The 26,258-nt window shown below is 39.8% G+C and overlaps 1 protein-coding gene across 1 annotated transcript in view; it reads left to right on the top strand.

The window, feature by feature from the left end:
- Positions 1–9,301: 9,301 nt before the first annotated feature.
- LOC103355395 (uncharacterized) overlaps positions 9,302–26,258 on the top strand; it is a 26,172-nt gene continuing 9,215 nt past the window's right edge. The window contains exons 1-7 of the mRNA XM_008279183.1: positions 9,302–9,418; positions 10,065–10,227; positions 10,409–10,480; positions 10,577–10,653; positions 11,309–11,409; positions 14,675–14,791; positions 17,591–17,665. Of these exons, the coding sequence (XP_008277405.1) occupies positions 9,359–9,418; positions 10,065–10,227; positions 10,409–10,480; positions 10,577–10,653; positions 11,309–11,409; positions 14,675–14,791; positions 17,591–17,665 (665 nt within the window). The 5' untranslated portion in view covers positions 9,302–9,358. The remainder of the gene's footprint in view (positions 9,419–10,064; positions 10,228–10,408; positions 10,481–10,576; positions 10,654–11,308; positions 11,410–14,674; positions 14,792–17,590; positions 17,666–26,258) is intronic.

The following is a 26,258-nucleotide window of genomic DNA, read 5'->3' as shown; positions in this document are numbered from 1 at the left end:
AAATGTTATTTTGTACGACTGCTTTGTCACACAGTAGGCTTATAAAGGGGGGACGACATGACAGCAGCTCCCAAAAGAGACTGTTTGCAGGACGCCTTAGACATAAATATATTTTGAGTGAGTCTATTCTTTTACTGGATGCAGACATGAAGCATTTCAATGATGCTTGTTTTTCAAAACACTCTTCAGTTTTGATGGTATGAACTTTATTACAATCCAACTAGAATTATTTGGTTCTAAAAACTTTCTAAGAGGTTTCTGCAAAAATGTAAATAGATAAATAAATACTTTGTGTTTTCTTTTCTTAAAGGAAGAATAAAGATCTCTGAAGAAATTCCAAATGGGTTTCTTTCTTAAAAACATTTGTAGAATGTTGCACTGAGAACACTCTTTCTTTAATGGCAAAGCATAACATTGTGGGAATGTTTCATGGAAGAATGCTCTATAATGTGTTAGCTCAACAACTTTACTAAAACATCTTCAGAATATCCCCAGAATACTTTTGTTAATACATCACATTACAGGAACATTTTACAAAAACATTGTGTCATCTGAGGCCTCGATAACTTTGTGTTGAAAATTTTTTGTTTGAATGTTGCATTTAGAACATTCTTCTCTTGTTATCATGTAACAAAATCTGACAACCGTGACAACATCCTGCTCCACTTTTAGATTTATAGGAACATTATTCAACATGAGAAATATCCTTAAAACATTCTTTGAACATTAGATAAAAATGTTTTCTTTTAAACATGATGAGAACTTGTTTGTGATGTCAGCCAATGTTGTGGTAACGTTCCTTACTTGCTGCAGGACCTGTTAATATCCCCAGTCACATTACTCTGAGGTTAAACCCGGCATCTATGTAAAAACTACAGCATATCTATAATACAGGAATATTCTAGAAATACTCCGGGCAGCAGTGTGTCTCTATGATCCCTTCGCTCTTCCTTGACTACATGTTGCTACCGCTGTATGCTACAATATAATATAAAATTCAGTATTATTGTATTGTTTAGAGAATAGTATAGATCATGACACAAGGGCAGGACTAAGAGAAAAAGGCAAAATTACCAATCCGTCTGCTACTTCAAGACCAGGGACAGCGGCATGTTTTTATCAATACGCAGCACAGTTAAACTAGTGTAGGCGATGCAGGTCCATAGATTCTGACTTCCACAAACCTCAGTCAGTTAAAGGATCAATGAGTCAGGCACATCCAACTAACATATTCAGTTGAAGAACCACGCTGGCCCTGCTCTCTCTCTGCTGCTAGGCGGTGGAGTAGAGGGATGGCAGGTTAGCAAGAGGGATGCTTTCTGGTCATTTTGGGAACAAAGGGAATGACATCCCCCTCAAATCTCCTGCTGTTGGATGTTAGACATCCGCTGCACTCTGAAATATCTGAATATCAAATTAATTCAATTTTGGTTTCCTGAATAGACCAACAAGTCAGTATATTTTCCAATTTCAATCAAATGTAAATGATATTTAGAGCAAGTAAATCAGTCACAGAGCACAGCAAGCTTACTAGAAAGTTGGCTTTTAGGTAGATCTGTCAAACTCAGTGCATGTGCTATATATCAGTCTGGTTATACTGTTACAATATTGTAGATAAAAGCATATTAATTAATTGTAAATTACTAAAAATGTGTAAAAATGCTGGATATAAAAAAGAGCAACTGCAACTGGCATAGATCCCATCAGAGTGCTCGTAGAATATACTGTAATAGCAAACATAGCTAATGATTTAAACGGCAAAATAGGTCACTGAACTCCCGGCTACCCTCATACATTATATAAAACTATACTGACTTATTATGCATGGGATAAATAAAGACATAAATATAGTTCTGTATTTATTTATGCTTGAATGTAGCTCGACTCAGTAAAATACTCTCGCAAAGGTCCACCAAATATGAGTAAAAGCACCTTGGGGCTTTGCCTTGCATTAAATGTTTGCCCTTTCAGGAACATATCCGTTTTTGCCCACAGCTTCCTTTCCAGGGAATGGCTCTCATGCAGGACGATGCTGTCCCTGTGGATGTAAAGACAAAAACACAACATAGTGTATGTAGACATCAAACTGGTTCAGTAATGGGGGCCTATGTTGCAGATAAACACCCATGTGGACACCCAAAAACCATACATTTGAAAGGCTGGTCCTCATGGTTGTCCTTTCATGTAACATTTATATCGCAGCGTATGTGTTGTTGTGCCATGACCTAGTGATGTACAGTCATGTTAGCTGGATGAGGCCCAAGGCCAAATGCAGACCGGATCCTCTCTGTGGCCGCATTGACAACACCAGGGCTCCGTGCCCACTGAGTTGGAAACTGCATTTCTCAAGTATAAATGAAGACTTGTTACTGTATTGATTGATGGTGCACTTCAGCAACGAGGGGCTAAAATCGATGAGCGCCACATGGAGTCTGAGACTGAGGGCTGAAGACTGATGCCTGTGATGCCTACCCTCCTCAACACCCCAGAGCTCACTCATAAATAAATGAGGGAGACAGCACATTTCCTGAGAAACGGCTTGTTTTGTCAAAAGAAGGGAGTCTCTGTAGCATTTTCATGTATACAGAAGGAAGGGAATATCCTGATCAAACTTGGAACAGGAGGGACTGCTGAGATACTGGAGAGTTTAAATAGAGAAAGAGTCATCTTTGTTCATGGAACAACAACTTCATTCATCAGAAATTAGTTAAAGATGCACTTTATTGCAGTAATAACATTTAGTCTGTGTGTGTCTGTGTGTGTGTGCTTTTTTCTCACACCCGTCATAAAACTGTAAACAGTCTTGCACAAATTAATTTGTCTTGAGACTTATTGAGGAGCAGTAAATAGGAATTTTTCATCCGAGTGAGTCGAAGTGAAATTGCTTGGAAGACATTGCCTGTAACATTAAATAAAGCTCAACAGAATAGTTAGAAGAAAAACTTTGCATGACTTGAGGCCTACTCAGAATAAAGTGGACAGAATTTTAACATGCTGCTAAATAGTATTAACAATGGCAACATCATGGAACATTCAGTTTTTAAATTGGCATCACCTGCGTGTGCCAGTTAAAGGAAGAAAGGTTTGAAATTATTAGACTTTTGGTGATATAGACACATTTCATACAACAGCTAGGCAGTTGATCCATTGGTTTCTACTGGCATTCTCCCTTCTGGCTATACACAGCAGGAGGATGGCTTAATAAATCTCCTCTTGAAGGTTGGGTTTGGACTCACACAGTAACATCAATATGCTAACATGAAGGTATAATGTAATCACCATAGGATCTTCTGCAATTATGTACAATTCTGAGATACTTGTATTTGAATTAATCTTATTTTATGCCGCTTTCTCCTTTCTCTCTACTACACTTTGTCTCATTTGATTTTGCAGTTACTAGCTGCTTGGAGACAAAGTTTTCTATACTCAGTTTTTAGCACTCTAATATAACAATTAATTTATAATGTGCATAAATGATTTCACTTTGAGTGCATTCGTACTAAATGCAACTATATCTTACAAATTTGAAGATATTTTTGAACACATTAATTACTCTAAGTTAAGGTTTAAGTTTTAGTCATGACCACACCTCTATATCTCCATAAAGTTGTAAACGATCCCCAGTTGGACTTTTAAAAACAAAAAAAATACCGCTTTGCTATTAGTTACAGACTTGCAGGTGTTTTCTGGATCAATAAATTATAGTAGGTGATATAATATTTAAGTTCAGTGTCAAGGCTTCTTGTGTTGATTTGATATAGTGGTCGAAGTTTGCCTTCAAGATTTTTTTGTTCAGAAAGCCTTAGGCCAGTTTTGTACTTTTGGCGTCCACAAATTCATATGCAGACCCAAATCTGCGTCCATATGGATAGTCCATGCAGTGACTATGCCACAAGGGCAGCAGTGTGAATACACAGAACATGTAGATACAGCATAATGCACATGTATGGAATGCAATCCAAGGTTAAGGTTAGTTAAAAAAAGAAAAGAAAAAGGTGGGAATCAGTTGAGGTCGTATAAAAAGTGACAAAATCCATATCATGAGCAGATCACAAAGGATGAATTGCTCAAACACACAAGACTTTCACTCATGAAGACTGGTGCTGGTGTCCTGTGTGAAAACTCAGTGTTATTTTAAATCAAATCAAATCAAATCAAGTTTATTGTCATTTTGCTGTACATACACAGTAGTACAGGCAAGATGAAAGAGCGTTTCTTCAGCGTCCAGTCACTTAAAGCAATTTAAATAAACAAGTGTTTGCATATCTGGATCAGCAGTTCAGCATTCTGACAACTTGTGGAATGAAGTCGTTGATCATTCTGGAGGTTCTGCCTTTAATGCACCAGAAACGTTTGCCTGATGGCAGCAGTTGAAACAGTTTCTGGAGAGGGTGTGAGGAGTCCCTGACAATGTTCAGTGCCTTGCTCCTGCAGCGGCTCTGGAAAAGTTCTTGGACAGAGGTGAGGGAAACGCCTATGACCCTCTCAGCTCTTCTAACTATCCTCTGCAGGGCTTTTCTGTCTGACTTACTGCAGCTGGAGTACCATGTTGAGATGCAGTATGTCAGAACGCTGTCCACCACACCTCTGTAAAAAGTCCTGAGGATGCTGGCAGGGAGAGAGGCTTGTTTCAGCTTCCTCAGGAAATGTAGTCTCTGCTGGGATCATCTGATGATCGCTGCAGTGTTCTTATTCCAGCTCAGGTCCTGCGAGAGCTGCAATCTGAGGACCTTGATGTTCTTCACTCTCTCCACTGTGCATCCGCTAATGCTTAGTGGAGCATGCTCAGGGCGTGACCTTCACAAGTCAATGATCATCTCCTTCATTTTGTCCACGTTGAGCAGCAGGTTGTTCTTACTGCACCAGCCCTCTAGGTGTTTCTCTGTACATTGATTCTTTGTTCCCGCGAATAAGTCCCACTACTGTGGTATCATCAGCAAACTTGATGATCTGGATCCCCTCATGTGTGGCTGCACAGTTGTGTGTTAGCAGTGTAAACAGCAGTGGACTGAGTACACAGCCTTGAGGAGATCCAGTGCTCAGCGTGTTGGAGTTGGGGATGTTCTTTCCAACTCGGACACGTCTTTCGGGTCTTTCGGTCAGAAAGTCCAGGATCCAGAGACATGTGGTGGTATCCATGCAGAGTAGGAGGAGTTTCTCTATTAGTCTCTGGGGGATAATAGTATTAAACGCTGAGCTGAAATCAATGTACAGGATTCTAGCGTCGGTGTCTTTATTTTCCAGGTGGGTGATGGCTGAGTGCAAAGTGGTGGATATTGCATCCTCTGTGGAGCAGTTGGGACGGTTAGCGAACTGAAGGGGGTCAAGCGATGCAGGAAGGCTGGCTGTGATGTGTGGTTTGACGAGCCGTTCAAAACGCTTCATCACACTCAGTGTCAGTGTGATGGGGCAACAGTCATTCAGACAGGCTACAACTGATTTCGTTGCCACTGGAACTATGGAGGATGTTTTGAAGCATCTGGGGACAATGGCCTGACTGAGGGAGATGTTGAAAATGTCAGTCAGCACATCTGCCGGTTTGTCAGCGCAGACTCTGAGCACATGTCCCAGGATGTTGTCTGGTCCTGTTGCTTTTCGTGGGTTGACCCTCGCTAGGGTCCTCCGTGTGCCTGCTGCGCTGATGGTGAAAGCTGGCCTGACAGTTGAAGAAGGACCAGCCCTTTCTCTCATTGTCGGGTTCGATGCTTCAAAGCGTGTAAAGAAGTTGTTAAGCCTGTCTGAATGAGACACGTCATCATTATTAAAGTTAATCAACTTGGCACTGAGTGTACTGAACTTCACATGACAATTCGAGCAAGTAAAGTATTTAAGTTAAATACAACTCAATTTTCTCTTCTTTTTTTAATAAATTTACCTCATTCAGGTGTACAGTGCGAATGTATGTATGCTTCCCTTGAACTGCAATACCTCTGGAGTTTTGTACTTTTACTTGACTAAGATCTTTATAATTTGGCACACTTTCCCAACTTCCAGTAATCCCACTCACATCTCTTTGGCAAGTTTCCATTACTGCATATGAAGAAAGTGCAAATTAGACTCTGAAAAGATTAAAACAGCTGGTTTAGTTTAGTGTGTTAACATATGAAGCATTTGGTAATTAGCAGTAAACACAATGAACAGCTGAAGACTGGTAATATAAAAATTAAAATGTAGATCTGTTGGTGGCTTTAGATGGAAGCAAAAGTTTTTGGCAAATTAAAACCATTCACAGACATTCAGACCAACTGACCAGCACTGTCATCCCACATGTAATAAACCAGCTACTGTGTAACACGGTTGTTTCCCCCATACAGTCAGGTGGCTTTAATAACGGCAACCCGGCATGCTGTGAGATATGAATGTCCATTCAAAATTTGGTGATGGCCTTTGACGATAAAAGATAGCTGGGAACGGAAACGTCACCCAGTTAACCTGCTCTATGTGACAAAACAGATAAGACGAACAGGAAATGGCTTTTCATCCGCCTGCCATGCTATCTCAATTACGATTTGATTTCATGTACATGTAGAAAATCACCTGCGTGCGTGTAGATGCTTTGGTGTTATGTAATTTTTATTATTATTATTTTTTTAAGAAATCAATTCTCAGGGCTTAAGATCAAGCAGAGAGCTAAAAATGAGTAGCATTGCCTGGGAAAGAGCTGAAAGTGGCCGGGGAGAAACAGGAGCAGAGGCATGCCAGACATGTCAAAATAATAGGTTATTATTTGCACTCAGACTCTGCTTGGCTCTCCGTTTTTAGTGTCTGTCCCATTCTATATTTGTTGTTTGGGAAAGGTGCCCTGTAACTAAGGATGAGATGCACTGTGTGAGACTTTGCTGAATGTCAGAGCTGGACTGGGGGAAGAAGCAACACCTTAAAAATGGCTGCTGCCTCCAGTCATGACAGAAATGGCAAAGATGGTGCCAAGATGACCTGGCATCAAAGGAATGGATCTTCATCTCTGTGCTCCGGGAGTGTGAAGATGTTACATGGGGCTTGAGGGCCTTTGTTGCTTATGAACAATGTCTAATTATAATAACAAAGTGTTCAAAGCAGCAAACTGTAAAGAACATTCTTGTCTTGCTTTGTGGGTGCTAAAGGACATGAAAACATCATGTTCATCCCAAGCAAGGGAACAAGACTACAGTGCTCCTTTACTTAGAAGCATCATCACAGAATTACAGATATGAGGAGTATTATACCAGTGCTTATGGATAAGCGCAATAGCAATTTTTGATTTTAATAACACATCTGATTATGTTGAGGTCACTGTAAAACACAACAGAACATCAAGCTTTAAATCCCTAAAGGGATATTGGAGGAATATACATTTTTTTCATCAGAGATGTTCAAGAACATATAGGGAGGATGTATTGGAAAAGAAAGCAATCATATGAAAGCATTGCAGGTCAAATCTGAAAATGTCAGGGTTCAATCAGTGAGGAAATCTGTGGGCTTGATATAGAGCTTTGCCAACAATCAGAGAAAGCCCTGAACTCTGGCCCAGTAATCCACCAAACAAACTACAAACACTAACCTTTAGTGATTCTCGCAGTCAAGGACATCATGCATCATTTTTTCCCCCCTGATACTGGGGGAATCTCTCTAATAAGTCTAAGTCTTTGATGGAAGGAGTTGTCTTTGATTTCCCAGAGGAGGCAGACAGCAAAAGACCTGGGTGTTTTGACAGGTCTGGTAGAAGTCAAGTGGTGGGTGACTGTGGTACAAACTTTACAGAGAAGCTGAAGAGCAGCTGTAGACAGAAGCTACAGTTGTGTGATTAGACCATCATTCTCTCAGTCCTAATTATGTAGAGCTGGAACAGAAGCAAGAGGCTGAGAAGGCCCTGCGTCATTAGCTTTCATCAACCCTGGGTACCCCGAAACAAAAACAGTGCACGCACACACGCACACACGCACACACACACACACACACACACACACACACACACACACCTGCGCACACATACACACACACACACATACACACACACACACAGAGGCTGCCTGACAGTGAGTCAATACCTGACATTCATCATTTCAGTCCAGCCAGGCTTTTTAATTAGTGCAATGAATTCCCTACATGGCTCCAGTCACCTGCTATCTGAACAGGGTTTACTTTTGAGGTTTTGCTTTGTCTAGACACTGTTTAATGAATAAATGGTCAGGGTAAACTGGCTTTATTCTTTCTTTGGTGAATATTAATGTAAAGGAGGAATGTACAACTTCAGAATTCTAGATGAGAACCAGAAAAATGTCTTGTTGAGTTGTTTTCTGCTGTCGAGTATCTGATTTTGAATCTTGTCCTAAAACAATTAGGCTTTATTGTGTGATGTGTCTCTGGTGTCTGAAATGTGCAAGATGATTACACACATGGAGCACAGCCAAACTGCAGGCCCGGTTCACAACAAGTGTTGTGTGGTATAGTGTATGTGAATGTTGCCGGATATCATCAGTATGGATGTCACAGGCCCCGAATGACGCAAACCAGCACTCTCTTGCACATGTATGATTGCGTAAAAGGCCAATTTGCATAAATTAGCTGTTGTGGAAGCAGCTGTCCTGCACCCCATCGGTACCATATTATACATGATACGGCCTTGATTGGCTGTTCTAAGAGAAACGAGGGGACAGCAATCACAGGCCCACTTACTGATCGTCCTCATGTATTTGGTTATATGAAGATGCTGTCCAACTTTTCCATATGTCTACTCATTGACCTTCAGTTTGTGTCGAGATCATTTTTCATTTGAAAGTGAGAGATATTTAAATAAAGCCTAATTAAATTGTGATCATGGCTCTGTTTAATGTTTATCCTTCTGCCTTTGCTGGTGTGTGCATGACATTGTTATGTGGAACACAGGATAGGCTTGTGGGATACAGCGACCCCTGGAGGCCAGTAGTTGTCCTGCTACAAGAAGAAAGACATGTTACAGGTCTGCAGGTACACATACAGTATTCTCTGGGATAACAACAATAACAACAACAACAACAACAATATTATTATTGTCATCCGTGTTTTTGTTAATGCTATTGTTATTATTATTTATGTATAATTCATGTATTTGTATTCATTCAATTTTAAAATTAAAATGTATTAACTTATGTATTTAAAGAAACAAAAAAAATATAAATATTAGCAAGAAAAACACTGACACACATACAGGAGAGTACACAGTGCAGACTGAGCTATGCGCGTTCAGTTGTAGTTCAACGCGAATCATAAAATTTGTCCCTCGTCCGTTTCCGTACCTCGTCGAGGAAATCCGGAAGTTGCTACAACAAATTCATTCATTCTGTACAGTCTCTGCATGTAATATTAATGCCATAAGAGTTGGGGATTACTTCATTTCAAAATGCGTAGAAGACCCGAAGCCCAGTCATCAAGCAATGAGCCTGCCAATGCTAATAAAAAGGTATTTCAGCGTTAGCGGTGGGAAGCTGCTGGTAGCATCATGTCACAGTTTGTGTTTGCTAACATTAGCTGACTAACTCTAAAAGCTACGTGTTAATTTGTCTTCGTCCTGGCCGACAGTTGATGTCAAAGTATGTGTACTACTGACGTTTAATTGCTGTTACTCTGGTATTTACACTATTAAAGATAAGTGGACCATGAAAGAGTATCTGTCAGCTTTCCTAAACTGAGTCCAGAAAGTAGAGAAGCCCAATCATCTTGAAAAGCAGAAATATTAATTGCTTTTTACATATTTACTGCTTACTTACTCCTATCCTAATTCACAACATATAATTGTGGTAAATCATTAGCAAACGTTCAATTCGACATACAAAAAATGAAATAACATACCAGAATAGTTTGTCTGTTATCCAGGGCATTATAACATGTCTCACTGAAACGTGCTACGAAATCCTCCATTTACCTTTAAGGTTTTGTTAGAAATCAGGCATTATTGCATGATTATATTTCAGGGTAGGGACTTATTTTTATTGTTAAAACAACATTAGTCCAAAGTTTATAAAAATAGTTTCAATTCCAATGTTTAAATTCATGTGCTGAGGTCAGGTTAATGTGTGAGTTAACATTTTCTTCTTTACACAAACTAGAATCCGGATCAAAGACCACAAAGCCAAGCTGAAGGCAAAGGCAGAGTGTCTTACAGCTCTGTGCTCATCAACATTGGAAAGTGTTTGCTTTTAATCATCATCATCCCTCCGTTCCTCAACTATGCATCACTGCAGAGAGAAGGACAGATGCTCTTGCCCAAAGGTTCTTTTATTGAAGTCTAATAAAGTCATTGCCTCTATCACTTTCATTTTATAAACCAGCAAATAAGGTTTTCACATATTTATTCAATGGTTTATTTAAACTCTCTATGTGTCAGCAGCTTAATGATGTTCTAAAAAGCTGAATAAGATCTTTGTCTTTTTTCTTGCTACCTCTTATCTAGATGGCCAGATTGTTGATGTTGGTTTGGGTCAAAAGATGCACCTTTTGTGTAAAGGACGAGGAAGCCCCGTCGGTAAGAAACACGCTACTTTCTTTGGGACATTGTTCTGTGTCTGGCTTCTTTGTTTCTTTTGACTGAGCTCTGCCTAACCAAGCTGTGTTTTTGTAGTCATACTGGATGCACCGACTGGAATGTCCTCAGACATTTGGTTTCATGTCCAAGAGAGTGTTGCCACACTGACAAAGGTAGGAAATTTACTGAGTTATTGTACTTTCAATTTAATTATTAGGTTTGGAAATTCTACACAGAAATAGTGGTGATCTTTATTTATATGGAAAAGCAAGTAGACTCATCAAAACTGAAATAAATGTCTCAGATGAATCACATTTGTAAGACATGCTGAGGGGGAGTTAGCGCTGACACTGGCTTTGCCTCTGTCAAGTGAATCCGCTGTGGTGACCTTTCTCTGGAAGCGGCTACTACTAATGTGGCCATGTTGTTTGTTGTTAGGGTCATGTAGGGATAGTCCTTGCAGTAGCTCTGCCACATCCTCTCTGCTCAACAAGGACTCGGCACAGCAGAAAGTCGAGTCTGACAGCCTGCCCCATGTTGTTTGTCTGAAATGTGACCCAAATGAGGTCACAGGCTTGTTGGGGAAAGGCCTAGATACATCTGAACAACTAAATTGCATAAGCAGTGACAAACACGAATGTAGTGGCGTAAGCATACTGTTTACACCTCTATCTGTGTCTTTTCAGGGCTACTGAGCCGTCATGCATTTTTAAAGTGCTTATACAGGATGGGGGGTTTGTTCTGAAAGCATCTCATGTTTATGTAGAGCATGGGGGTACTTAGAAAAACATTTGAACATGTGCTGTCCCTGTTTGTCACACTGCTCAGGTTTGCACCTATGACAGAATGGGATTGGGATTCAGCAAGCGATTGATGCAGAATGAGACCACGGGAACAGAGAAAGTTTGGGGGATGTCAACGACCGGACGGTGAGGACACTACATTATAGCTGGCTGTTGTCTTTGGAGGTTATGACATAGTGTAGGAACACTTCCTTTAAGGATAGCACACCTAAAGGTAGCTGCTGTACACGAAGTCTGCATTGTAAAATAATATCAGTGTTTCAAATCAATACTTTTATTGCCATGATTTTGTATCTCAGTAAGAGGGTTGTTTTTCACTTGCAGGGCCATCTGTCTCATTTATTGCTTGTAGCTGAGTTTGTAAAATTTTATTTGTGAAAATTTAAAAGAAGATGTATCCCAAATGTACTGTTGTGTAGTGCATAATGCAGATAAATCTATGTTCTGGTTACTGCTGATTTTAAGAAGCTAGTAGGCTTATCTTCTGAGGATAGAGGACTGCATTAGGATTGGGATCCCACTGGACCCTTTTTGCGATGATTGGAGTGAGCAGTCAAAAAGTAAACTGCAGATCCCCGGATTTAGTGCTAACCCCAAGGATGGAGTCAACAAATAGATTTGAAAAGAAGATTAAAGTGGATTTTCACAATACAAAAAGCTAAACAAAACAAGTCAGGCATTTGGACGGATTTGTCAGTAGTTTTTTACAAAGATTGAAAGGAATTAGACTTTTTGAGTTGCAACAAGTGTTCCAAAGTATTGATAGCCTGTACCCCACAACACACAAAAAATCTATCACCCCTGGGCGATATACCTGCTCCTTTCTCCTACACACTTTAACATTGCACATCTGAAAATCACAGTTTCATGCCATTCCTCTTTGCAAAACTTCTCAAACTCTGTCAGGTTGCATGTGGACAGCCCTTTTAAAGTCCAGCCATAAATTCTCAATTGGACTGAGGTCTGGGGAAATGTGTATGTAAAAACATTCCTTCATTGCTTCACTATTGGTCAAAAAGTCCATAGGATACCTTAAATTGTTTAGTCAAAAAAAAAAAAGAAAAAAGAAAGAAATATGCCAAAATATATAAAATATAGAAATGAAACAAGGGAATGTTTGGATATTTTTGTATTTTTTCAATATAGATTAGCTAACCTATTATCAGTAGTATTTTTAAAAAAAACTTAATTCACTGAATGTTCTGTAAACTGTCCCTCAGTTCAGTTCAGTTTGATTTTATTTAAATTGCACCAATTCACAACATATGTCATCTCATGGCACTTGACACAGTAAGGTGAGGACATTAGGAATTTTAAACTGAGAACAGAGACCCCAACCATCCAATGTTTTCTTTGGATTCCATATGAGCAAGCAGTTGGAACCAAAAAAGCCGTGCAATTAGAAAGACTACAAGAAAGCTAAGAAAGCATCACCAATTTTGATATTACATGCACATTGTGTTTCACTGCCTACTTGTGGGCTCGGTACTTGAAGCATTTTTCAGTGTTAATAGTATGTAGCATTTGCATTATTTGCTTATTTCTGTAATGTGTTTCATTTGTTTTGTGTTTTTACATTGCAGAGCATTGAGTGCACCCATCACGTACAAGTCCTAAAACCTAACATGACTTATTTGTCAAACTGCTTAAGGTATAGAAAACTGTCCTCACATTAGAGTAACTGCAACTGAAGAAGGCTTAGCATTTTTACCCAATAACTAAAATGGAATTCATCAAAATTGTTGCTGATTAGTTTTCTGTTAAACCACATATTAAAATATATTGATTCGCTATCAGTTCCGTCTCTTCCCATTCAAGTTTTTAATACAGCTTTTGATCAACAAAACCACAATACACAACAAGGTAACATATAACTGGAAATTTGGTCACAAATAGTAGTTAATCCAAGTAAAATGAAGGAAACCAATCAAACAAGGGTAAAAGAGCCAAAGGTCAAATAAGCACCAAGGATATATTTAACACGATATATTGAATATTGAACAAATAAAAGATAACATTTTTTATAGCTTTTGTCTGTTAGAAATTGAGGCCAAACTTCTTCCTATTGTAATTATTGGTTTTCATCAATTTAAGATTAAAAACAGAAATGCCAAGCATCAGTTTTACCCACCAAGCAAAAACAGGCTTTGTCTGAGTTCCAGTGTAGAAGAATAATCCTTGAAGTGCCACTAAAGCCAACTCCTAAGCAAGTCCAATTTTTTGTTTGGCGCCAGGAGAGACCTGGCTCCTTTTTCTGGCAGTGCTTTATGCAACCACTCTCTAATACATTTAACTTTCTGTTTCCAAAGACGAGGAACAAAACCACAGTCCTACATTCAGCATCAGTTCTATCAGATTGTGTGTTGTTCAATGTGACAGTCACATAGGGTGAAGCAAAGCTTAAAACCTAGCCTGCTGCAGTATGGGACAATAACACACCTCAAACTTAGTTTTTTTTTTTTTTAGTAGCAGAGTGAGCACCCAGAGGGAATCAGGGTTTCCTTGATAAAGTGGCTGTTCAGAACTTTTCATTATTGCTCGAGCTGGACACCGATGTGAGGCCCTGCCTCACACACCCCAGGCTGGCCTTACCCTGCCTCACACTGCAGCCGGATTGGGCTGTAATCTTCCAGTCTCTGACATCGGAACGCATTTTTCGAGCTCTAAACGTGCCTAAGGGGCTGAGCAGGCATGATTCGCTGACGGCAGTCTAGTTTACCTTGGCATCTGGCCCAGAGAGCGGTTGGCCGCCTGTTTGAGATGCAAGCAATCAATTTCCCAGAATTCAATATCTGAAGGAGTTTGATGCTACCTAACCTTAACCCTGCGAGTCTTGTGAAATCTCTTCATTTCAGTGTGACACCTTAGGTTTGATTTATTAGCACAACAAACCCGGGACAGCAGATGGCTCTCAGAGAGGAGCTGCTGCACCTCATGTAAAGCTGATGCTCCCCCTGATGATATAAGTTTGCTGGTGATTGTTTTTCCTACGGTGTTTTGCAATGGAAAGGGGCCAGCAATCCCCTCCTTTATGCTGCCATTTGGGTTTCAGCAGTGCTGTTTATAGAAATCTGTAATGTGATAAAATAGAAAACTACGGCCAACCTTGCTTTCCATTCAGTTGTTGACATTCTTTATTTTAATTTTAGAATAGAATTTGTAGCATTTCTCTTCTTAGGTCGTTTTTGCTTCTAAATAATGACTCTCCAGTGGGTTCTTAAAAACCTGTTAATGAGCAGATTAGAAATTAATGAGATTAATGATGGCCTGTTGTATTCATCTTTCATGTTGGGAGCCTTAGTGCCACCTAGCTGAATAAATAACACCCCTGGCCCAGTTTGCAGTGTGCCCTGGTTTCGGCCCGAGACTGATGACTGTTGCTGTCTTTCAGGATGGTGGATGATCTGTACCGGCTCCTGGAAGCTGCTGCGATAGCCAAGCCCTTCATCCTGGTGGGCTCCGAGCTCGGTGCGCTCAACGGCAGGTTCTATAGCCACATTCATGATGTGTAAGTATTGTACAATGGAAGTAAGTTTAGGATTTTACAGTAGGGGTCCTGCTAATAATGCAAAAAATTAGATGTGTTTAATGCTTTCTGTGGCTCTGAAGGAGTTTTGTAAAGAAATAACCCTGTTTAGAGTAAGGTTAAGTTGGGCAGAAGAAAATCTGCACTAGAAATATGGATGATTAAGTTTAGATATTGTGGATATTTTGTAAAAAGGTAGGATGAAAAAAAAAATACTAATCTTGACAAATATGCTGGCATGTTGTATATGGTGCAGCCAAAACTGATCAGATGTAGTTAGCTGGTGGGGCTTCACACATACCATGTAGCCTAAATAACATACAGAGCTGCCTCCCTCACTTGTGCAGTTTCATCAGTGAGAGAAGGCGGAAGATGAAAGTATGTTTGGAAGTATAAAACAAAGTCTTGGTAATAGTTATCCACATGAACAGTTTCCACTCTGATATTGCTCTGCTGGCCAGATTTCTATATAATACGTAAGGTTAGCTCGTCACTTTCAGAGTATAAATGTATGTATACAGAAGAGAAAAGAAAATATTAGACATATTTTTTTATCTCTATATGAAACACTGTAGATCGCAATATAAGATTCACAACATGTTATAAAAGTAAACTTATATAAGTGTTTGAAAAAACACACAAAAAGTGATATTTTAACAAATATTTACCAGAAAGGCATACGTCAAAGTTTTTAATCTGCTTTCTGTGGCAGTATTACCTTGCTGGTGCACCAACAGCAATGTATTCATGTTAACCAGCGATGATCAGTTTCTCGGAGCTGAAGAGTGAAGTCACTGTAGCAATGGAGACAGAGTAGGTTACAGCAGCTAGCAGGATGGTGGAACGTCTTTTCCTAGAAGGCGTCAAAGAAAAATTTCTGATGTTAGGATAAAAACAAAACGTTCAGGGGAAGGATTACAGGTTGCAGTTTTACATCTATTTATTTTTTATTCCTTTGTATGATTCATGATTTTAATTTTTTTTTTCTCTCTCTACAAAATCTCAACACAAAGTGTAAAATGATTATTTTACTAATACTATTGCCTGTTCCCCAGTAGCTAGGTCTGTGTGTAAGCCCAACAAGAAAAACACCACTAGTGAGTCTGTTATCCTTTTACATTTTCATTTCTACATTTCTAAAGAAAACCACAGGAGCAGCTGTGCAGCAAGAACAGATCAAATACAGACAGTCCAGTGCTACCTGGGCAAATTATTTGTGGCTGGGTTTTTCAACCTGGGAACAGATTGTTTTCAGCATCCTTTGACTTGTATTTCAGGATTTTTAACTTTGTAAAGGGGCACTGTGTCATTCCCCATATAAAATTCCAACACTTCTGTAATTTCCTTCCCCCAGTGCCCTGTATTATCTTTAGCTGCCTTTACACAGTGCGATGATCTGTTTGATGTCAGACTTTGCCAAAGCAGACGTTTTCATGAGTGCTTTTCGTTTTTACGTTTGACTTGCAAAGCTCAGATGTGTGGATGTCTCCAAAGAAATGGTAGTGTTGTACTTTGCTTGACTGTTTGTCACTGCCAAAGCTGGTGTTGTTTGAGAGGCAGCAGAGGGAGCACATATCAATTTTTCAGTTTAGACATTTACACATTGTGTGCTCAGGAGCGCAGCCCAAGAACTTACATGAGGCATATCTTGGCCTCTCCTGTTTCCATTGTGCTCATTCTGTTTTTGATCTGTCTCTTGCAAGTCCACTAACTTTATGAAAGTGCAATAGTAAATTACAGTAAAAGCATCCTTCTATTCTGAAAGTCTGCCAATGAGTACAACAACAAAACAGTTTACTAAAAACAAAGGTCCCTCTTGGAGCTGTGGTGCATTCGTCCATTTAAAATCAACTAGCACTTGCAGTAGTGCTCTATTTTACTATTACGGCTTTTGTTCTTATTTTATTTGAACTCATTCATTATTTCATTACGTTTTTATATTGCCAACAAATTGCTTGAGAAGAGCAAAACCAAGAATGTGTTGCTCCACTCACTGTTTGTGGCACTCATCCATAAGCCTGCTTGTACCTGCTGGAAACATAGATGAACACAAAACACATAAAGTTGCCTTATTATTTAAAAAAATACTAGAAGAATGTTCTAAAACATCAGGGCACTGCAGATTTTAGTAAACATGACTGAAACTGGACTAAATATTGAAATAGGTTTGTGCTGCAGGTTAACAGATGCTATGGTGTGTGTAGGATTCACTCTAAATAAACTACAGGTATTGGTGGTAATAAAGAAACATGTCATACTGAAGATGAGAAAAATGTCTGCCATGACCCCATCAGTCATTCAGGTGTCTAACAAATCTTTACATAAAACTTAAAGATGACTAGTTTTCAAATTACTTGATATCATAACGTATACAGGTCTTCTCTAACTTCCACTTTGCAAAATGTAGTCCAGTGTCCATTCCCATCATCCCCCGTAACTCACCCATGTCTGAGACAACGTAGTGATTAACGTGACATGTAGCCCATACCAGGGATGAAAGATTTAGTGTTTAATCAGGCACAATGTTGCCACCGTTAAGGGAGAAAATTAAGTAGTGGTGAGTGGATGACACCTCTCCAAATGGAAATATTGCCTCTGGATCTGGTGTACGTGTGGTCATCTGTCTGTGGGGGCACAGGACAGACAAATCTACAGAAAGACAGATGGGATGACGCCATCCATCTCACACTCATTATGGCACAGGCCGGGAGGGTAAAGTGGACAAGGGTAGTCAATGAGTCTTACTTCATCTGAGTGAGCGTGTCCTCTCTTTGTCCCCAGGCAAGTGTCAGACCTGGTGCTGATTGATCCCATCCCAGAGGGTGTTTTTGAAGAGGACCAGTGGAAGGAGTACTGGTGAGTTTATAGCAGGATTTGGGGGCGAAGGAAGGACAGAACTGGAGAAAGAGGAAGGGAGGAAGGCGCTGAGGATGAAAAGGAACGCGGAGAGATGTTGAAGAAGCCGAAACTGGGGAGGGATGAGGAAAAAAATGGAACGGGAAAGAAGATTGAGAAAGCGTGAAAAAAGAGAGGCGAGGAGGACGATAAGGAGCTCTGAAGGGCAGAGAGGAGCAGATAAAAAGCGAGAGGCTGGGAAGAGGAGAAGAAAAGAGGGAAGTGTATGAAGAAAAAATAGGATTAGGATGAGTAGAAGGGAGGCGCAGGCACTAGTGTGTTTCACGAGTCAAGCTCCAAACTCTTACCGTGTTGGCTTTCATGACGAGAACAGCTGATTATCTTTGCTGGGTGGGGCTCATTAGCATGATTAATTGGAGGCCAACGAAGCTCATTAGCTGATCGCAGTCTTTTAGCATGAAACAGATGAGGGGGGAGCGAGGGTTGTGGCGGTGGTCGGCACTGAGTGACAGAAAGTGTAATAACACTGCTTTAATCCCCCGGCGAGATATATGTCAAGTGGTAGTCATTGTCACAGCATATATCTCATTATGCATTAATTATCATACATGGGGGACGGGTTGTTATTAATGATAACCAAGAGAGCGGAGGAGGTCTGTTGGTAGAAGTGTCAGTTATGCAACACTAACTGTTTACAAGTACAGCATGTCATGTGTAATCATTAAAAGGTATTTCAGTGGTGAAGAGATTATAATTAATCGGCTGTATAATTTAGCGAGCCATGTAAAGCTTTTAGATGTAGCTGACAGTCCAGCAGCGATAAACAAATCTCTGCACTGTGTTCTTTACTGTTTTGTCACTTAGCATGCAAAACAGATTTTATTGCTCAAAACCCAGTGGAGATTTGTCTTTCAGTAGCGTCTGTCATTAGAAATTTATTTTACCCTATAAATGGTCACACAACTGTTTAGATCAAAGGAAAGGTTAAACCGTGTCACTGAAAGTTCAAATTTGTAGGAAATAAGATTTTTTGACATGAACTTTCACTGCGAGTATGTCAGCATGCTGGCATGAACCTTTCCATTAGAGTACAGTTTGCAGTAAACAATACAGTTTGTAGTTTATATTATTTTTCTTTGCGCTTTTTTGAAATAAAAATATTGGATTTGTAAATCATTAACTATGATTTAATGAGTAATGTATAGTAGTATAAGTGATGGATAGAAAGTGTATATGGAAGCTTGATTCACCAAGTCCTTGATTCTATACAGTCATGTAAAGGTTGTTTCAGACACACTTTCTTTTTGAACATTGTTTAATAGAAATTTGCTTTATATGAATTTGTAGACCTTTGACCAAAGTTTGTTAGTTTAGTATAACTTAAAGATACCAAATTGTGCACCTTTTCTTTTCTTTTTTTTAAGCAAGTCTCACATGTCTCCAGAACATGTTTTTCAGCTCAAAGTACTGCAAAGAGGATTCATTTTACTGTGACTGTATAACCCCTGGTTGAAGCCTTGTTCTAAACTGGCTGTTTCAGTGTCTCTAGCTTTAAATACAGCTGTGCTGCTGCTGTCCACCCTCCCGTCAGGAAGAACACTCTCTCTGCGTCTCTTATTGATAGCATGGACCAGAACAGTTGACAATATGGCAGGTGACACAGATGTAGATGCATGTGTCAGACCAGGGCTTTCTATTGCTTCTACATTTCTCTCAGTACCATCATTTTATATGGAAACATTTTTGAATTCACGGGACAGCTGTTGTCTTTAATTCCTGTGTGTGGTGAGTTTTTCAGACAATGTTGTGATTATATAATTAGCATTTTTGCGGTGTAGAGCCACAGCTGAGAAATAATTCTGAAGTGACTGCTGGTTAACATATAATCTTGACATGCTGTATTTCAGCCACTATTTTATAATTAGTCCATTGTCTGACAACAGAAATAGAAAAATAGTTCAATCAGAACAGCTTCATTGGAAATTTTACTACAATAAAATGCACCAGAGATGAACACAGATACTAGGAAAGAATTAAATGGATGTAAAGGACTGATGTGGCTGTGTTTAGGGTTCACGTAAGTACAATTTCTGAATGTCCGTTAACGTTGCAATATGCAAATAGGTATGAACTTTGAGCATATGATTAAAGCTTATGGTAAAGTTAGTCACCTTAGCTGCACACCCCAATGATTTATTTATTGTTGTAAAGGCATTAAATATTATTGTTATATAATCAGTTCCTAAAATGCTTGGAGTTCAGGAAGAGTCTTGTGTTCCCTTTTGCAGCCAACAGTGGGACTTTTGGTGTCCTTTGCTTGGAGTTTAGATATTTTAGAGTTTGCAGAAGGAGGCTTAAGGAATAGCAGAAGTAAGCAAACGTTTTTATGTGTACAGCTACATTCATACAGCTTTTACCTTGCACTTTTACATTTCTAACAACAACAAAACACAATAAAAATAGGTTTTCACAATATAGGACCTTTAACTTCAGACATTATTTGTTTCAATTAAACTAGCAGTAGAAGGTTAATTTTGTTTTTTTTTACATTATTCAGAACTAATTTGAATTTCCTACCATGACAAAATACGCATGGATATGAAAGAAAATTTAATCTTTTGAAAAGCTTTACAGGTTTAATTTGTCCTCCAAATAAACTACAATTGGCCTAACGTTATACATAGTGTGTTATACTTTGTGTTGTCATCTAGAATCAGTAACAAGGAGTTAATACATGCTTAGCTATGGCAGAAAAAGGTATTGTAGACATAATGGTAAAAGCTTGACCAGAGAGTCATGTCCAGGAAGACTTAGTGCATCCATCGTTCCGTCCACCAATATTAGTTCGCAGCTTATATAAGCACGAGTCAAGCCAGATAAGAAATGGATCCCTGAAAATGGCCTAATTTGTACGTGACTCAAAGTGGAGCAGCACCATTTATCAGGGGTATGTGTCCAATTATCCTCTGATTAATAGGCATTCATTTCACTGAGTACATGACAGTGCAGCCACAATCCAATTACTGTGTGGAGAAGCAATGTAGAAATGAAATGAACCAAAGACTTACATTTAGTCAGTAAAAAACTATTTTATCATCTATGCTTGATTTCCATGGGGGGATAAAAATAGAAGCAGGGATGGCATATACAGTATGAAGATATAAGATATGTAGCACAACTTCACTCACCACAGCATCCCAGCGCTGTTTGCATTCCTCAACCTGCTTTTCATCCCCATTTTTCTTTCTCTTTTTTTGTTCTGCAAGGTTGCATGTTGGTGTGTATTTCTCCTTCTTAGATATGGGTTTATTAGCTGTCGGAGGTCTTACACTATTTGGTACACAAGATAAGTAATGCAGAAGGGAGCAGGTCTGCACCTGAGCAGGATTGTGGGGAGACCGTATCAGCTTTACACTGGGACTGGAGGATTTACACATCAAAGACCAGCTCATTAACAGAGGCTCACTCCCAAAATTAGTTCTGTTACATCCTACAAAATGAATCACCACCATCTCCTGAGAATGGCGTGTAAGTGCGTGTCTGTGCGTAGGCGTTTGCTTGTGTGGACTTGTTGTAAGGGGTCAGCTTTCTTATTTGGGATTTTCCTCTGCAGATGTCGCAGCATGTGTCTCATTTCCTAGCGAGCATAGATAATGCTGCCTGATGAAAAATCAAGCGGTGGGTCTAGCATCAGAGATTAGGAGAAGCCCCAGCGTACAGACAAATTGCATTCAGGATGAGAGACGGTGGTTAAAGTCACTCACCGCTGTCAGTTTTTGTTTTACCAGCACAGGTTATGGAAGTTCTGTATATTTCCACTGAAAGACTTCTAACTGAAGAATGATGTGAAGAATCCCTTTTATTTGTTGGTCTTCTTACTGTGACACTACATGAGGAAAAATGTGTGGAAAGGTAAAAAAAATTGTTTTAATAATCATAATTTTGTCTGATTGGCCATAGTATGCACGGATACCACTAATACTATCACACTTACAAACACAAGAAAATTTTTTAAAAAGTCACTTAATAAATGAATAAACAGTCAGTGAGGTGGTCAATCAGGTTGAGATCAGGTTTCCAGATAAAAAGAAACCAGGTCATAGGACGTTGCCATGTTTCACCAGCAAAATAAGTTTTTACGACTGTGGACACAACATTGAAAGCACACTGTTGTATAGAACATTATTGCATTATTACTCGGTGGTTAGCACCGTCACCCAGCAAGTAGATCGCCGGTTCACGTCCTGGTGGGGACACCTGGGACCATTCAGCGTGGAGATTGCATGTTCTGCCCGTGCAGCGTGGGTTCTCTCTGGGTTCTCCGGATTCCTCCCACACAGTTCAAAAACATGTTGAGGTTAATTGATGATTCTAAATTGTCTGTAGGTGTGAATGTGAGTGTGCTGGTTGTCTGTCTCTAAGTGTAGCCCTGTGATAGACTGGTGACCTGTCCAGGGTGTCCCCTGCCTTCACCCGGAGTGGTGCTGTTATGATCTTACTTGGTACCAGGGTCGACTGTATCCAGTCCAGTCTCAAATGGCCTCAAATAAGTTGTTGTCATTACAGTGTTGCATTAATTAGCACATAATTAATATCAGACTTCTTGATTTGTACCTCTTGCTTTTTGCCTTGCATCGTGTCAGTCTTGTGGACAGTGATGTGATTAGCTACACTGCAGCCATGACTTCAGGTATCTCGACCTGTGTCGTGCTTGTTGATGAGAATTTATCTCGAGTTACAAGAGATGAAGTCACAGGAGTCGACTGATCAGTGTTAGGACTCTGCTTTGTTTAATCTGTCCTTACCTGCGGGTTGCTAACGGGTGCTAGCCAGCTGTGTACGCGTATCAAGTTGCTGATGAAACAGCAAACAGTAGGAGATGAATTGGTGTGTGGACATTTCTGCTCCATCTCCACTTACACTGATGATTAATTTAGATGTCCATATGAGCTGTGTTGATTAATCTGTATTTTTAAGTGTCCATAATGACAATAGTGTTGAAATCTTCAATAAAACAGGGTTTTGCGATTTTGACCATGTTGGTCAGTACTTGTTACTGCTGACGCAAACTCAGCGTTTCCTGCTGCTGCTACACATTACAAGTTTCTTTTCTGCTGGGGCTTAGTGGCCGAGGTGTCAAGGCACCAACCATGAGCCAAAAGGACTAGATTCTTATAATTTGTTACATTCCCCATGTCTCCCCACGTTTCCTGTCATAAAGTGCACCCAAAAAGTGATTTTTAAAAAGCTGTTCTGCAGCAAACCTGATGCAGGACTTGTTGTGAAGCAGGCATCAATAAAAAATGAGATGTGTTTGTAGTCAGCAGTGATGTACTTTGGGAAGAATAGATTGACACAGCAAGATATGGACAAAATTGGTGCTATTTTGCTCTCAGATCAATTTTAAATCAAAGTAAATATCTTCTTTTACCTTGCATGCTTTCATGCGGCAGACCATTTGCCTCATTCTGGCACTGCTTGAATGACTGCAGCTGCTCATGGCTCAGCGTGGCACAATTTTCCCCACCTGTAACGAAGAACATCATTAGGAGCTGAAACTATGCTAAAATCAGAGTGTCTGGACTCTCTAGATGACCATTAATGGTCAGAGATTCCAGCTAAAATTATACAAATACCATCCAGGGTTGTAATAATAAACCAATCACCAAAAGAATTACGCAAAAAGCTCTTTCATCTTGTGTTTAAAAGAAGAGTTTAGCTGTGCATTTACACATTAAAATGTGTGTGTGTCCTGTCTTTTTGCTGCCCAAGTGTCTACCCATGGAGTACAAAGCTAATTTACCCCATGGGGAATATACTTGCTCAGAGAGCAGAAGCAGTGGGAAATGCTCTTGTCTAATGGGATGGTCTGTACAATTTAATGAATGGTGATTGATTGGCAAAGTCTCCTTTTACCATTACTATGTTTAGTTCATCTCAGTCCTCAGTGGAACGCCATTTAAAAGTCTTCTAATTTCTTCTCTCTACATCTCAGTTGGTCATAGCAACATCTTTGTTTCTACTTTTATGGTTATTTGAACAGTTTTGTGCATACAAGTTTATGCATGTATGCGGTATAAATCCACAGTATTTTAAGTGCATCCTCTCTTTGTGTGTGATGCATGTAAATTGCTGAGGGAGCGTGTTAGGTGAAGAGTCTCTCAGTGTGGGCTCAACAGCTGTGGCTGCAGGCCTGGACACAAGCCTGATTGAGTTATGAATCCCAAAATGAAAATGACACTTTCTGCCTCATTCATCATTCCACCTGTCATTAATATGCTCAGCAAGGTCTGCACACAAGCTCACACAGCCATGGCTGCATAAACATTTATGCATGCACATATTGGATATATGCATATCACACACCGTGCGTTCCCCACACAGCTTGCTGCAGTGTGTAGCAGATAGACATGTTTTGCGGCTCACCTGGAGCCTGCTCTGTATGACAGGCAGCGTATGACTGTCACTTTGACTGACGACCGTTCAGCGGCTCACAACTGCTGCATTGGGTTTGATTTATAAGCCAGACAAGGTTTAATATGAGGGACAAGAAGAGTGTTTCTATCCTTCCCCACTGCACTTTGTTAGTGGACAGATTTACAGGCTTAACAGAATTTCCTCTCCTCTCCTCTCCTCTCCTCTCCTCTCCTCTCCTCTCCTCTCTTCTACACTATACCTTCCATTACTGAGATATTTAAACATTTCAATTACACTTGGTTTGCTACAGTAGTTAATTTAATACCTTAAGTGGCATTATGTAATCTCTGAGCTCTCTGTCTCCTCTTCCTTCATTGGTAAACAGTAGCAGCCAGTGATGACATATCCACTGAGCCCATTCGCTTTCTCTGTGAGCTGCGTTCAATAACCCACTGGAGCACAGCCCTGCTCTAAACCCCTCCAGGGATCCTCGGCTGAGATTGGCAGCAATCACCCGGCCACGGGCTGATGGATGGATGAAGAGAGGGAAAAAAGAGAAAGAGGAAAAAGTTGGAGGCACCAGAAGGTAACATGAAGCACTTGAAGAAGCTGCAGTCTGACAAATATGTGATGCAGCGGCTATTGATCGGTTTTAACTTGGGGAAAAAAACGAACTCCTTCTCATCAAAAATATTTTTTTTATCAGACTTATGGTGTCAGTTTTCAGTAATTTGAAATATGTCTCAAATTTAGAAATATATGTGAGGGAAGAATGTAGCAATAGGGATTCAGCACTAGTTATAAAAGTTATAGAAGGCAAATTCCACATAAACACAAGTCGGATCAGGTTTTGTTGTAGCAGTGCGACTGTGTTGTTCATTACAATTCACATTGTGCTTGTTGTAATGGCTCCCAGTGTGTTGGTCTCCTCCCTGAGTCCTCTCCTGACTCAGCTGCCCCCCTGATCCTCCCCCCTCATCGTGAGACTCCCAGACGAGTCAGGAATGCCAATTAATTGTAATTAGAACCACTGTAAGCGTAACTATTGCTGTTACGCTCCACTAATGAAGCAGGGCTACTGCGGCCCCCGTGTGTTTACCCTGGTGTAATCTATAGTATTGATGCAGGGAGGGAGGCTGTGAACACAACAGGGAATGCTGTGGTACAAGAAGGACACCTTGTGTTCATGCTTGGTATTACACCTTTTAATTCCAGTTGCCGTACAAATCGGTCCGTGTGGAAGCTCTGCTTATTTCTCGTTTATTATCATTGTAAATGCTTTTAAAAAGGTGTGTTTCAGCGCTCAAAATTAAGTCAATACATATTACTTGCCTGAGAGTAAGACTTTTGTGCCAACAAACCATAACACAGAAACTATGAGGATTTAGAACCAGCTAACATACACACAAAAGCAAACTCATAGTGGTTCATATCAGGATTTTTTGAAGATATATAAAAACATTCTGCTGTATAGAATTATTTGTGTCTAATGTAGATTTTCAAAATGTTATAAACGTGTTAAAATGTGTAAATGGGTGCCCTCTCCTCCCCCTGCGCTAAAAACAAAATAAAACAAACAACCCAAAAAACCTTGAAACTATGAATATGCTAAATCTATGAATATTCACATCACACCTGTGTCAGCTCAGTATTGGATTATGGTTGCCGTCCAAGCCATTTGTGATTACAGCGCCACGTTTAGACTTTCAATTCAGATTTAGGTGAGAACAGAGAAACTTGATCTCCTCTGCAGATGACTGTGAAAATAGCTGTCTAGTGTTGACAGCTGTGAATCCTCCATTCTGCACAGGGAAACTCAAACATCCAAGAAAAGCAACACAAAGCAAACCACACATTTGAGGTAATATCTAGTAATCAGATAATATTAATGAATGTACCTGGAATGCATTCACTGTCTCAGTAAACATCAGTCGGTCAGTAAATTGGGTTGAAATGAAAAATCTCATATAAAAATAAACTGAAATATTAAAGGTGTAAATGTGCAGTTGGTAGTTGGAAGATGCCAGTTAAAGAGTGACGCATTTGTATTTTGTTTTTAATTTGTGATGCCACAGTGTCTGTGTCCTGAAGTGTGTTATTATGAAACTGAATGTTTGAATATTGTATTGCACAATACAGGAGCCTATAATAACGTGGGTGTGTGAGACACTGTAGC

This window comes from Stegastes partitus, unplaced genomic scaffold (genome assembly GCF_000690725.1).
Source record: "Stegastes partitus isolate 25-593 unplaced genomic scaffold, Stegastes_partitus-1.0.2 Scaffold146, whole genome shotgun sequence".
Taxonomy (NCBI): domain Eukaryota; kingdom Metazoa; phylum Chordata; class Actinopteri; family Pomacentridae; genus Stegastes; species Stegastes partitus.
This window is presented reverse-complemented; position numbering and strand designations above follow the sequence as displayed.